Source organism: Tigriopus californicus, chromosome 11 (assembly GCF_007210705.1).
Source record: "Tigriopus californicus strain San Diego chromosome 11, Tcal_SD_v2.1, whole genome shotgun sequence".
Taxonomy (NCBI): Eukaryota; Metazoa; Arthropoda; class Copepoda; order Harpacticoida; family Harpacticidae; genus Tigriopus; species Tigriopus californicus.
The window spans coordinates 12,556,765-12,571,742 of NC_081450.1; the positions used below are offsets into that span (position 1 = coordinate 12,556,765).

General features: G+C 41.9%; 1 protein-coding gene across 1 annotated transcript in view; it reads right to left on the reverse strand.

The window, feature by feature from the left end:
* Window positions 1-6,697: 6,697 nt before the first annotated feature.
* Window positions 6,698-14,978, reverse strand: part of LOC131890549 (limbic system-associated membrane protein-like) — a 36,924-nt gene continuing 28,643 nt past the window's right edge. Inside the window, exons 6-12 of the mRNA XM_059239914.1 lie at window positions 12,964-13,085; window positions 10,864-11,014; window positions 10,686-10,783; window positions 10,118-10,292; window positions 9,927-10,054; window positions 7,518-7,797; window positions 6,698-7,424 (exon numbers count right to left, since the gene is read on the reverse strand). Coding sequence (XP_059095897.1) covers window positions 7,288-7,424; window positions 7,518-7,797; window positions 9,927-10,054; window positions 10,118-10,292; window positions 10,686-10,783; window positions 10,864-11,014; window positions 12,964-13,085 — 1,091 coding nt within the window. The 3' untranslated portion in view covers window positions 6,698-7,287. The remainder of the gene's footprint in view (window positions 7,425-7,517; window positions 7,798-9,926; window positions 10,055-10,117; window positions 10,293-10,685; window positions 10,784-10,863; window positions 11,015-12,963; window positions 13,086-14,978) is intronic.

Genomic DNA, 14,978 nt, shown 5'->3' on the forward strand with positions numbered 1-14,978 from the left:
CCGCTGAGAGTTGTTGTCCATGGCTACTAATTCCGCCTTTTCCAAACAGATGATGCTCCAATTATTGTGTAGATCCCAGAAGGTGATTAAAGCCCCACGAATGGAATGAAACCGAGTTCAATTCCTACAGGGCAATTGGCTGCTGAAGTTGCTTTTGGAACACTAGATTTAGTTTCAAACATGGACCACTGAAGCTCAAGTTGATTCAAAGGATGTGGAGCGAGTGTGTGCAACAAAAAATCACTTTTGGCATATGGCGATGTTCACAAAAAAGATCTCTGAAGTCGATAGGCAGGTCATGACCTGCAAAAGGCTCGGTTCCAATATTGGACTCTGGCCTCGAAGACCGCCAAAAAGCAGTCTTCGCTTTTTGCACCACCGACTTGGCTGGGCTGTATTCAATCGGTCGTCAAAATCATTCTCTCATTCCGATCCATAATTTTCCAATGGACCATTAAGAGGAGCCCAGATGATTTTGAGGAGCAAAGAAGAACCGATTTCTGGCAGATTTCCAACCCGTTTCCGTTCCAATTTGGTGCCAAACACACTCAAAATTTTAGCGTCGCGGACAGGGTTGCCATCTTTTCGTCTTGGCCAGTCAGCATTTCGCAATCTTTACTGTCCAGTGAATGACCGTACATTTGGCATTGTCAGAGGGTGTGATTTCCAAGTGGTTAGTCATGACCATGAAATGGATAAAAAGCACACGTACATCTCGCATTTTTTGTGAACCCAACAACGAATAAGTATTTCGATTCTAAAGCCAAAAAGATCATCAGAATAAGGTTGAAAATAATGTTTTTTGACATTTTTCTCAAAACTTGGTTCGATCATTTGTTACTCAGAACAATGATTTATCGAACTTTAACCTTGAAAAATGCGAGTTTTGTATTTTAAAGCTAAATTTTCCCATATTGTCATGTTCCAAGCTGGATTATAATAATGTTGATAATAGAGGTTAAACGCGTAGAAAATCGGACATCCAAAATTGCCAATTCTGAAGCCTGTGCAATTTACTTTCAAAAAGCAAAACATAATCAAGAAAAATAGTGGTTTTGGGGGTGATATTGATTACGCTTTTAGGGATAATATCTCTTTGTAGGTTTTAATTAGATCAATATACTAATCTGAGGTATTTCCCGAGAGAGTATTTTAAAAAAGTTGTTCCTTTCGTTTCAATAACAAGGAAAATCGTTACTAGAAGTCTTGGCAAATGCACAAAAACCTTATTAGTGTCGTGAGTACCACCGTGTGCTCACAAGCACTTCATTTTGAACTCTTTTTTGCTTTACACGGCCAATTTTTTTTTCAAAAGCCCTTGTACAATTGACCAATATTCTTTGACTGGGTGTATTTCTAGAGTATTGGCTGGGTTCCATTTTTTGGGTACAATATTGATTGCATTTTCTTCACACCATGTGGCCTTAGTATAGTGACAACTTGCCAAGTCCAGCCAAAACAATGCCTCTGCATTGTGCTTGTTTATATAAAAAAGGTAGTAATCTCCCTAGGAGCCTACTTGATGTGTATTTCTTGACTTACAGTTCCAGTGGCGACAACAGTGGAACTTTTTATTTTCAGGAGTCTATCAAGCTCCCACTTTGCCTACCAATCGAGGTGTAAAATTCTCGCCCAGCAATTTGCGAAATGTTCCCTTTATGTACAATATGTAGGTTTCATCGTTCATTATGGTTTACTGACACATTGAAATTGTCTACACGATTTCCTTGAATGACTTCTGACGGTGAGGTATTCTTGACTGTTGCCATCTGTTTACACCTCAGTCTTGTACGACCTTATCCTTGTCTATTTCTTGGCCTTCTGGACATACTATTGATTAATTTTACTTTCTTGGCCACATCCCTGCTTGATATTTGATAACTGTCGCATCGCATTTTGGTTCAACCTTTCAAAATCTTTTTTGCAATACTGTGATGGCACAATTGAACTAAATGTTTAAAGCTTGAGCCATAACTAAAAACAAAAATATTGTTAAAAGAATAAACTAGAGTGAGAATCGACTACAGCGTAAATCGAAGTACCTACAGATCCCCCAAACTGGTTCAGTGTACTCCATTGGAAAGGTACGATACAATTGATAAGATGCCTGTTATTGTCAATCTTGACATATGAACTTGTTTCGCAAGTTATCGAAACGCTGCTCAACTTCGGCCACTCCCAACATATTTGCCAGACCATGACAGTTGACGAAACAGCCCCACACCGGTTGATTCCCTCCTTTCTCCCTGATCCGTTGCCGTCACCGATGATTCGTTCCCATACAGAGTTGTTCAATCCGACTTGGAAAAGAGGGATCACTACGCATGTAGTAGTCATTGAGGAGAAAGAGAAGGGAACATTGGGCATGACGCCTTCATGCATTTGGAAGAGGAAGAAGGGAAGAGGGAGAAAACGTGAAGCCTGGGGTTATGGGAAAAGGAGGAATTGGAAGGTCAGGTGTACTGAGCGGTGGTTATTACACATTTGATGTGGGACGGTCGATATGGTAGTGATAATAATCTCCAATTTATGGCCGAAATTACTGTTACTGCTTCATAGAGCCATATTCACGTTGAGGGGATGAACCACGCCATGGAACCATACCACGCACGTCCGTTTTTCAAGGTGTCAGTTGACCAAACATGGTTTCGGCGAAATAACTATCTGGTTTACTCGACAACATCGGAAAATGTTGAAAAACAATGAACGGAACCTCGTCCACGTCAGCTGCGTGGGTTTTTGCTTAGGGTCGTACATCTGTCAATCTGACCTCAGATCTTGTAGGAAATTTGCCCCAAAAAGACCACTCATTTGCTTGAACAGCAGAAAATTGACTCTTTGAAATTTGCTCATAAGATTCTTATAAAAGTTAGTTTCGACACTATTGCAGTGCCTGAGTTTGGCCATTTTCTCCTCAAGATGAGAGGACTGATCGGCGAATCTATATCATTTTCAGAACGCTGACAATTGAGGAATGAAAAAGTGATGAATAAAAAAATGAAAAAGAAGTTATTACTCGAATTCTTAAAAGATATCAATTTCCAAGGGCCTCTTAAGAGGCCATGTGTTGGCTAGTAGCAGTGCGTAAATTTACCCTATTTTTCTTAAGCAGTGGGGACGTTTAAGCAAGCTCTGGCAAGTCCGTTTGTTAGCATGATGACACCTATGTCAATGATGCAAATTTGTGACTTCAAACACGTTTTGAGGGGTTAATCTTTGATATTTTAGGCTTTCTCACAATTTCAGTACCGGTTTGCAAAATCATTATTTGATTAATTAAGCTAGATTTAGGTTTCAGGTTACTTCATTCAAGATATGAATAAGTTTTAGGTATGATTCTACATTCAAGCTCCATTTCCGCCAATCTTAAGGAATGATAACCAATGAGTTGGATCAGTATATCGGTACTGACAAGCGAGAATTTAGTAAATAAATGGTTTACCCAGAACCCAGAAAAATTGACATTTTTTGACGAAGTTCTAGAATCTTAGGTAAAACGGCAGGACAAGTGTGTAGAGACAGGACAACGCTGCACACACCCTTAATAGATTATAGTGCTTTTTAATGTATGAGTACGCCGGGCAGCTAAATTCAAGCAAAAGTCAAATTTGACGCCACGGCTTTCTCTGATTGAATATCAGAATATGATTTCCACATAGTGCACATCCTGGCCAACTAAAATAAAAAATAATCTTGTTTAAAAGCGTTGCATGAGGTTCGTGGCTTTGCTTGCAAAGTTGCTTGTTTTTATTGTTGTTTAGGTTTCTTTAATCATGCGGAAACACAATTGGGCTTGTCTATGCAATGTTAACATAGGTCAAAATATGCATATAATCTAACTTTCCTTTTGCTCATTTTTAATGTACTCTTGTCCCACAAAAGACAGAAAACATGAAAAATAAATCGCTAGGGAGGAGATTATGGTAAAAGCATACGACTTTGCTAAAACAGCCTTTAACATGTTAAATATGAGAATGGAATTTTCCTCCATCACTAAATTTTTGGTATTATTTTGAAAATGAATACGCATATCACTTTCTTATCGACAGCATCGCGCAAGAGAGAGATTCAGCTCCACGAAACCTCTATTCCTTCTCGGAGAGGGGTTCAAGTTGAGACGTGGGGATCGTAGTAGCAGATTCTTGGAACAAGATAATGAGACAAGTTATGTTGATTATTTCTCAAAATGAAGATGGGGGCATTTACCTTTGAGTCAGTAGCTACGATAGGGTCAACAAAAGTCAAAGACATTGACAAGGCTATAAAAATCTGACTACCAAGGACCAATGAAAGAATACAAAAATCAAACAAAAGCTGAGGGTTTTAGTCTGCTTCCTTTCAAGTTTCAAATGGTCCTGTATTTATTGCATAACCTCTAAGTTTATGGTAAATGGTGGAAATTCGACTGTGAATTTTAATATCTATTCAATAAACCAAAAATAGAACGTAGTATTTAGAAAGTATTTGCTTAATAAAAAATGAAGTCTTTCAAGTTGGAAGTTATCAGATCCCATCATAGCTGAGATAGGAAGTCAAGCTTAAAGTTGACTTTAATGCTTAACTTTTGCATAGCTAGCTTCACCTCAACAAGCCAATCCGAGTTGGTCTTTCAGTCTATCAGAATGTCAGGTACAATCAAAGGTATTTTTTCAAAGTTTCATTAGCTCAGGACCAGCCTCGAACTTCACTTCTGAAGTCACCACCAATGATGACTTCCTTCGTCCTTTCACCTTATGAAGGATGGATGTTATGTCATCATTGTCCGTGGTTGGCTGATAATGAAATGAGAACAAGCGATGGTAAAGCCTTGGGCATCCCCGGCTATGAGATGAGGAGAGAGATGGACTCAAAGCGATGTTAATATAGAGCTTCAAACCAACCCTGAGCCAACCACGCCCACCGGGCTGCCTAGCTTGAACCACAAAGCTCTGTTGTCTAATCCATGACTGAAGATTTTCTCGATATCCATGAACATTAATCATGCACAATACAAGATATTAGCAATGAATAAGATAATTAAATGATAGTAGCAATTACGGGAGTGGTTAATTTCACCACCTTTACTTCTAAAGTGATTTGTTGTAAGGTCACATATTCAAACGCTAATACAGCTGACCCAGAGTAGATCAATGATCAAAAATTTATATGATAGTCAAAGCATAACTTTGGCCATCGCTCTTGATTCCCAAATCTAGATTTTAGACCCAAATTTGCTAACATCAATTTATAAGTATAAGGCAATTATTTGGATAAATCGAGCATTCCGGAGAGACGAAACTTCCATTTCCTCACTGAGTCCCTATCTCTAGTAGTCAGTGATTTAACCCATAACGTTCATCTATTTTGTCGAGTACCTTTGTAACCACCCCTGTGTAAGGAATCTTGATGATGAGCATCTAGCCGTCATCAAGTCTGATTCTTGTCCGATCCTCGTCCGAGAAAAGGTGAGAGAGGGACACCCAACCTCGCACGGTGGGACGTCTGTCAAACAAATAGCCTCTCATTGAAGTTCAATCTTGAAAACTTCATGGATATGATGGCACCATGTTTCTAGATGCAAAACCATGTAGTTCATGGTGGCCTTTGTCGTCAATTGTTGGCAAGACCTGGAATGTTTAGAGATATGATTGTTTGGAGGATATTTTTGGTTTTATACCTCGACGATGATTTTATGTGATCATTGTTGGGTCGGGGCCTTTTAGTTCCGACTATGTTCCACCTTCCCCAGTAAAAGAAGAAGAACCTGGAATCAAGGCCAAGAGAGGAAATTGCTCCATTTGTCAGTGCACAATGAGCTCCAGATTCTATCAAGTTGATAAATCGCCTCCAAGAGCTTAAAGCCACCCAAGTTTTTTTATTCCAAGAGCTCGAAGACCATCTGACTTGAAATCCCTGCCGAAAATCGGAATTTGATAATTGGGCCACGAAAGCTAAGTTAGAGTCAACATTTTTTTAACTTGATGTCGCCGACCTTCCTGCTTTCGATCTGATGATTAGTGGGTCTGAGCCATGTTTCTCTATTCCAAAACCATTCAAATCGAATGTTTGAAGACACGAAAGAGCATCTTAATGGGATCACTTATTCCTTTTCGGAAGGACTGATGGCAAGCACATTAGGTTGAATACCACCAACCACGACCCCCATTGGCCTCAAGGGGTACCAATGAATGGCATTGGTCGTGGGTCTGGTCTGCCCACCAACTAATGCCAGACAACCATCATCATCACCACATCACGGTGTTGTTTTGGTTTTTTGGTATTGTCTGAGATGCTCATGAATCATTTTGCCTTCATTAGAACTCAGCAGGATTTGGTTTTTCAATTCATACCAAGGCTTGTCCATGCTTTTCTACTCCCACTTATTTTTTTTAATCCTTTCAAACATTTTTTCAGATTCCAAACATGAAATGGAAATGCAAATGAACATGATCAGTTTGGAATAAATAAGAAATAAATGGATACCCCCCAACCATGATCCAAGTCATTTTGGTGATCTGACAGAGGGTTTTTACGAGCTTTATTGTCAGATATCTTTCGCCCCATGTCTAGATTAGTGTCCATGCCTGGATGAGAACCTTCTTTGTGTCTCATAAAATGTTTGATGTTTTCCAATGATCGTACACAAGATTTTGACTTAATATGCAATTTGCATGTTCAAAATATCACGGCCAGCCAAGATGAGTTGAAACAAATATGGTATGGATTTCGGTATTTATTCAAGGGAAAGTTCATGTATCTATACAATGACAATGGGTAATATTGAATGCCGTAGGCTTCACAAACGCATAATACTTTTACGAATGATAATATTAAAACTTCTTAGTTTGTCTCCCAACGCTCTCGACACAAGAAAGAACAGTTCATTGTGCAAAAGCTCAAGTTCATAACGCGAATTTGGTTAGGGAGAGGGAGACTTCTCAGCAGTCTTTTTTACTCGGGAAGAGTCCAAGAACACATGGACGATCTTGTCAAAAACACAAATTTCCATTGAGGTAAGCGGGCACGGATTACTTTCTTCTGGGTAATTTATTTTTTCCACCTGGTCACGCTGGATACTGAACCGGTTTTGTAGCATGGCACTTAGAGTCACAACAAACGTGGTGATCGGCCCACGCGGTCACTCGTTTGGAGAATGACGATATCGATGGGCATGTGTTCATCACAACAGGCCGTGACTAGATCAACGGAAGGAGAAGGTATTTTTGTTTTGTCTTTCTCACACCAGGTTCTGGAAATGCTGGAGGAGGGTTGCCTTCACTAATTGTTCCCTCTTCGCTGCGAAAGGATTCATAGTGAAAAGTGATGACACAGAGTGACCAATACTGACAAGACCAGGGAAGAACAGAAATGATGAGAAAATCGACTAGGAGCGCTGGAGAAGTATCCTTGTTGATCGTGTGATGCAAGCTCCATGGGATTGTAATCTGAAAGCGGTTTATGTGTAAACATTTTAGTCCCCAATATTTCAAGTAGACAGAAAAAGAAACACAGCATTGAGAGCCGAATCCATTCCTTACCTCTTGAGCGCGTTGTGAATTTGAAGATGTCATTGGGATCGGCCCATCCCTCCTTATTCCGACTTTGTATGATGACCTCGTACTCCGTGGAGGGTTTGAGGCCGTAGAACACAAAGTTCCCGGTGTAAGTGAATGAGTTCTTGAACGATGAACTGGGCTTGTGATCGCTGATGGTGGGAATGATATTCGTCCAATCGGATTCCGGACTTTGTCGGTAATGATGTTGATGCTGAGAAGGCTCTCCGAAGGCTCCAGTGCTTCTGGTTTGGCCATAGGTTGCCTAGATGGGAGACATACAGATATCCATTAGGTAAAGGTCGAGACATGCCAGGTCTCAGAAATTGGATGACATACGAAAGGAGTGAACGAAATATCTATCCACTAAGAGGAATTTGCACGGAAAAGCGAAGCGCTGAAGGTCACTCCAGAAGCCTTTATCGCACTTCTCGCCTCGGAAAGGCTCTTTCCCTTAGGAGTGAAAGTGGGATGGGGAAAATCAAATAATGTGCGAAATGGTAAAAATGCGACCTCTACTCGAACCAGAGGATAAACTGGTTTTAGCACTCGCAAAACTCGCTACAGACTTCTCGCCTGTCGACTATCTTTCCATCAGTCATGGCCTTTTGCGTCCTTCAGTGGTAGTTTGATAACTTAAACAAGGCTCTAATGCAAAACTCATGGGCGGACAAGTTCCATTACGCGCTCTAGGAAGAGGAATGTTCAAGCCCTGATGATGTGTCCCAGGGCCTCTTTATTCGTTTGGTCCTGATTCCGGAAGCAATTTATCTTGTTTGTAATTCTGATGCTGTCTCCTTGACGGTGAATAAATGAGAGCTTCGAGTTGGCATGCCAAGCTAAAGTCAGCATTATTTACCCTCGAAGAGAGCTCATAAAAATGTTTGGCCAAAAATATACAGCCTTCTCAACCCACACTCGAACCCCAAAATCGAGTATGTGCAAATAAAAACAAGTGCAACCCTCCTGATTCCTCTCAAAATTGCACCACGACGTACGTAAATCTCAATTGCTTTATAGACGGCATTTTGGCAAGCACGCCCCCCCCCCAATACATTTCATTATCAAGACACCATACTAGCCTCCATGAAGGAGTCTTGGAGTCTTTAAAATCCTCAGCTTGATCAGATCGAAAGCTTTTGTTTGGTTTAAAGGAGGATGCGATGGGTTTACGAGCAAATGCAAGGCGATATTCGAGATCCTAATCTCGGCCGCTTCTCCGCCTCATTTCGGCTTTTCCACTACTCTGGCACGTGTTTTATTTCCCTCGGTCTCAAAATTCACCACATGCAAGATAATTCCCGCACATCTTCATTTCTTGCACTGAGAGGAACAAGAACAGGAAAAGTAGATAGATCAGGGAATGAATGCAGCCCCGCCCTTTCAAAATTCCGATCAGAAATCGTTACAGGGTTGGTTGTGCAGTTTTCCTTTTTTTCTGCGCAAAAAAATCCATTCCGAGCGATAGATCTCGATCAGTGAAGAACCTCCCATTAAATGCCCACAATTTTTCATTTTTGAGGGGAAACTCGAGGGGGAACCTTGGGCCGGAATAATGGGCGCTAAGACAACACCAGTGCCTTCACCTCCATTTTATGACATCTTAAAGTAGGTTTGCATTGGGCCGACGACTTGAAAGGAAAGAGAAGGAAGACTGATTTTCCAGTTAGAGTTCTTAGTGAAGCTTGAGCTCTCCAAGACCTCGTCTTGTGCAAGAGTTTGAGACATACTTGTACTCTTCCATTACAGTGCTTCTGCCTTTACTGAAAGGCGACGTACCAAAGGGTTCTATCCAATTTTTGCATATAGTACTTCTCTCACTTTGCTCCTTTTGCTTCCCAAAAATTTACGTGCACTGACAAAAAAAGGAGTGCAGGTGTGAAGATAGCAGGCAAATACAATTTCTAACACTTTCTATGTCATTATTGTTATCAAGTTGTTATCAAGTGGTGTCACCTTCCCATTTGATTATTCATTAGTACAACATATACTCCAAGAAGCGATGCATAAATTTCTCATTCACTCTTGAAGTTGACTCATTTGGAGAAGCGACATCTCGTGGGAAAATTGCAACAAATCGTGTGACCCTGTAGTGAAAAAGGCCCCTACGATTTTTCAAGTGGCTGAGAATTCTCCCTTTCTTTACTTTCGTTTCAAGTGCTTGAACACATCTTTTCTCATGAACTTATGTTGAAAAGTAAAGCGACAGGAGGTGCTAGGGCAACGGCCTCCAAAATGTGGAGGAAATCAAATTTGTAATGCAAATAGCTTGGACTTGCTTGGGCTTCAGTATATAAAAGGTGGACCTATTGAGCATCAGTATGCATGAATCAAGCATAAAACTATGAGCCATCTCCCATTTTAGGCCATCAATGCTTATCAACTGAACCTCACCTTAAATTCCCGATACAAGATCCTGTACTCTTCGATTTGTAAGAAGCTATCCACTGTCCATGTGAGGTTGTATTGATCCTTGAAGTAGCTTAAATGGGGTGATACTATCTTGGCAGAATGAGGCCGACCTATTGACAAATGAAATTTCAATGTGAATCTGAACGATCAATTATCAACCAAAAGTTACTTACCAGAAACGTCAATAAACCCCCTCTGGCGGCCAAGACTGTTGTCAGCGGTGCATGAGTAATTTCCAAAATCAGTTTCTCTGACATTGCGTAGAATCAGTACATGTCGATTGCCGAAAGTTTCCATGTGACGATTGTTGGTGGGATCCAATAGCATGGTGTCTTTGTACCATTTCACCTAGAAGCAAAGAATGAGTTTGAGCATGCTAGTTGCTAGCTTTTAGTCAAATCTGCCGCTAGAGGGCCATTCTGAGCGATTAATCTTCCTTATTTGCTCGCTCTTACAAAGGGATCATCTCCTTCACGTGTTGAGAATTAGGAATCTCAATTTCAAGTCTTTGCGACTTAGTCTAAAGGTCTTGTGGGAACCTGATAACGACCTTTATTGCCCTCTCGACCATATCCACAAGAGAAAGGCCGAAGCTATCCTCAAATTGAACTGGGAGAGAGAGAAGGCTAAATCTTTATCTCATCCGCCCACAAAGTGGCTTAGGATAAAGAACGCCACGTTCCCATGTCCTCCTGAGTTGACAAAAATTGGCCCATAAAAATGGAGGATTACTCTTCTTACCTCTGCACGGGGCTCAGCATGGACGTTGCAAGAGACCTCGGCTTCGATCCCATCTCCTGTTCGAATCCAGGATTGATCCACTTCAATCTCCGGAGGATCTAGAATGGGTTTAAAATTGATCAAAGGGGGTGAATACAAGCATCCCAATGGAGATTTTAATCTCATTTTTTACACTTACAAAGCACTTTGAGGTCTATTTCGGCCATGGCCGGGTCACCCACGCCATTGTTGGCCGAGCACATGTAGATCCCGGAATGATGACGTGACACATCTTGGATGACAACGGAGTCTCCGTTTAAAGTCTTATCGCCAGAGGGCAGCAAATTGTTCTAGAACGGAGGAGAAATAAAGATAACTCTTTACTCGAGTGTCTAGACTACGGGTCAAGACTCTTCAGACACGTAAAATCAGGAAATTGTCGTGATCACAGTTCACTAAATTCAAAAAGATTCGCGTTTCCGCCTTTTTATGATGGAACCGGAAGGTGGAAGTCGTAAGGGCAAAACACCCCCTGTCCCATTCATTCCGTTGGCTCCCTCTTTCAACGGGTGGGAAATGGTATTCTCCTTCAAGGAAGGCTTAACATCCCCGGATGGAACTTCAGGAAAAGTCTCGTCACTTGGGAAGTCACCCTTTAAGAAGGGGGATTCATAGGAAATCTTCGATCTTGTCGCTCCCTCCCGGAACCTTTTTTCACAACCCTTGTCTGCATAAGCCGAAGGTCGAAAAAACCAGAGGGATGGGGTGCTGTGGATGTTTTTTGGTGTCGAAAAACGTTGGCTCCTCTCTGGTCCATCAAATAAGAGCAATATGTGAATGTAGCCAAGTCGAGAGGAGTGGAGTGGAGTAATCGTAACAAGAAGTTTTATGGCATCAAGTCCATTCATTGACAAAGCATGGACTGTACCAGCCCATGGACCATCTTTATCCAGTTGGGGAGCAACGAGGAACTCCGACGAAGAAGGGTGGCGAGGAGAAATAATAGAAATTTTCAGCAGGGGTCACAAATAAGTGAGGCGAACAATGCCAATGGACCAAATACATGGGACTACAAACCTTCTTGTTCCATCTCTCTCTCTCTCTCTCTTCTCTCTCTTTTCTCTCCTCTCTTGGACCCCCCTGGACCCTTTTGGCTGTTTTGCTCTTCAGAGTCTTGGGGATGAGGAAGATGTGAAGAATATGCTACATTATGGAACCTCCGTCTCCGGTCCAGATTGGCATGATTATTTCCTTCTTATTTTTAAAGTAAGGTCCAATGAGGTCGAAGAAGTGAACAAAAAGAAGTTTCTTCCTGGTTCGGTTTCCTGATGTGCCTTTGTCCATTTCCTGCCCAATATGAAAGGACTTCCTTCCCTCTTTGGCCAGGAAACTGACTCCATTGGCAGTAGAATGGAACTCATTCATTTCCTTCCAAGCAACTTTTGTACCAAGACGACCGCTATTACTTTCATCGAACATCGGATCGCTTCTTTTCCAATCTCTGAATTCTGAATTCGTTACATCCTTTTTCGAGATAGCTTGCTCGCTACAATGGTATCATTTTCAAAAGATAATGCAGTCCCCATTTGCAGTTTCAGTCGTACTGCGGTGTAAACCTCAGATGAAGATATTGTAACCGGTGATTTAAAATGAGGGTCAAATTTGGCATTTTTGATGAGAGCCTCTCAATTTGCCATGAGCATGAGTTTTTGCTCTGTCATCTCAAATCTACGCCTGTCTCTCAAAAAGCCCATCGGGCATCGACATGTATGTTATCAAGGATAATTATCCGAGATACCAGCTTCTACCGAGTGTTTCACACAGCCAACAGTCCGACATTTCTAGTTCGTAGAGTTGTAACCTGCGCGAATACCAGTTACACTCAGTAGCTCTAAAAGTCGGGGTTGGTGAAGCAAACAACCCCCAAACACGAAGCGAATGTCACCACAGATCATTGGAAGCCATCAACTTGAAGAGGGACTCATGGTCATGATTATCCTTGACTTCCCCTTCTGATTGAGTCCAAGCATGATGAAGAACGAGGGGGTCTCTTCGCACCTTCCAGAAATCTATGGCTTGTCTCAACGTGATGCATCACCCAAGGTTCATTAGCCCAGGAGATGGAACCAATGCTGGAACCTGAATCGCATGTTCCACTTTTCCTTGGGATGGCTCACGCCAATTTCATTGCAGGCTCAAAAGCCCTCCTTATTATCCCCATGGGTGGTTTTGGCGTTGATATGGCCAACAATTAAAGTGCTTGGAATTTTGAGGATTAGGAGAGGATTATTGAACTTACTGCTCTCTGCCAAGTGATTTTGGGGGTTGGATTTCCTTTGGCTTCGCATTCCAAGGTGATGGTGGATCCCTTCCGAACCACAAATTTTCCATCCGAGGGTTGAGGTGACACTGACGGAGGAACTGGAACAAAGAAACGCGAATTAGGTCCATTTTTGGAACATTCTATCGTCACTAGGGCTCTTTCTTGGCCACCTTGGTTGGTATGCTTGGTCACAGGGGCCCCATGGGACTCTTTTCTTCAAAGACCATATGGTCTAGACGTCTCAGAAACGTCTGAAATTTCGGTCGCCCATTTCAATTGGGGTCTTTTTCATACCACTATTTTGCGGTTTTCAACGTTTCCCACATGGTAAATCATAGACGGAATTCGAATTGATGCAAATTGGAGGATCCGTTTCAGATGAAACCAACCCATTACGAGCACACATACACACACACCATACACTTTGACGAACATTTGGGACCACTAGAGTGGTGCTTCAGTGTTCCCCTAACAGTCAGTCTTTGCATGATAAGTAAATTGAAAGCATTCGATTAAGTCGATCATTTATCTCGCACTGTTAGGTCTGACTTTTGAAAAAAAGGAGCTGCTGGCTTCTGGAACGCTTCTGTGGAACAACTTGGAGCTTTTTTCCGAGCCAATGTCTAGGGGACTTCGTTTTTGCCTGGAAAGGATCATTACGAAAGTTCTTTTTCTGTCTGGGTGGAATATTAAGAGCATCGCTATTTGAGATAAATTTACCCTCGAACTTGGACCATTAGGTGGGATCAAATGGGCCATGACTTTAGTGTTTATAGCGTAGCCCATCATGATCATTCCAGATTGAAAAGAGATGCAAATCATCAAAAGCTCATGGGTGCCGACCCCTCCGGCCACCATCTCATCGTCTCGTTTTCCTCTTTTCTTTCTCTTCTACTGCTTTTTGCAACCATTTGGTTTGGGACCATTATCGGGTGGGGAGATTGGTGCCCAGTTTGCAAAAGTTGGTGAGGTTTGTTCCTTAACAAACCATCTTGGGTTGACTTGAGCCGCTGCTTTGGCTGTGAGAGGATGTCTCTACCTAATGCCAGATTGGACCCTTGAAGAGGATCTGTTCCAAAACCGGCTGAAGACTGATTAGGTGCTCTCTCAGTAGATATCTAGGAATCCAGAGGACTTTCGGAGTGGTAGAAACGCTAATGGAACGTGATGAAGCAAAGGGTCCATTGTTGTTCTACCATGGACCGCTGTCTCGTCATTGCTCCCTCAGAGAAGAGGGAAACAGATACAGAAGTAGCCTAATGTATGGCACACAGAGCAAAAGATGCTTCTAAGAGGTACCAAGCACATTCACACACATACACACCAGTAGTACCTACACCACTAGAGAGGCCCATTGTTGCAGTCAATGAAGTCACCCAAGCTCGCTTACCAACAATTCTTGGCCATATTCGAGCACATTGTTGATAGCAAACTATCTTGATTTTGAGACGTCCTTTTAAGTCAAACTATGATCTATTGGAAACACCTCGAAAAGAGGTGCTTGAGTTTTATTTTAAGAATCACTCTTGTAAAACTTCTTCATCGTTGACTGACATTCATTGCAAGGGTTTTTGGTTGCTCGTGTATGCGTCATTGCAATGACTTGATAAGACGCGATGAACTATGCGAAGAGAGAATGGAATCTTTTCTTGGCTTTGCCAGGAAAGTTCTCTTGGGGGCAATGGACCATATTCGCAGGTATGTCTTTCCGAGGCCGCACAAAGTGAGGCCTCATTTGCTCCCGGCATTCAGGTCAATCTTCAGTGGTGCTATTTATGCTTAATAAACAAATACCATTCCGCAAATGCCATGGCATTAACCTCGTAAGTCATATCAACCTGGTGTATGGCGGTAAAGAGGATTCAAATAAATGTACCAAAGTGGAAGAAGCATGTTTCACTTTCCTGGAACAGGACGCAACGAGAGAGAGAGAGAAAACGAGAGGGACCAGCATTTCTTTGAATATTTGCCGGAAGTTATCCATCTTGGGG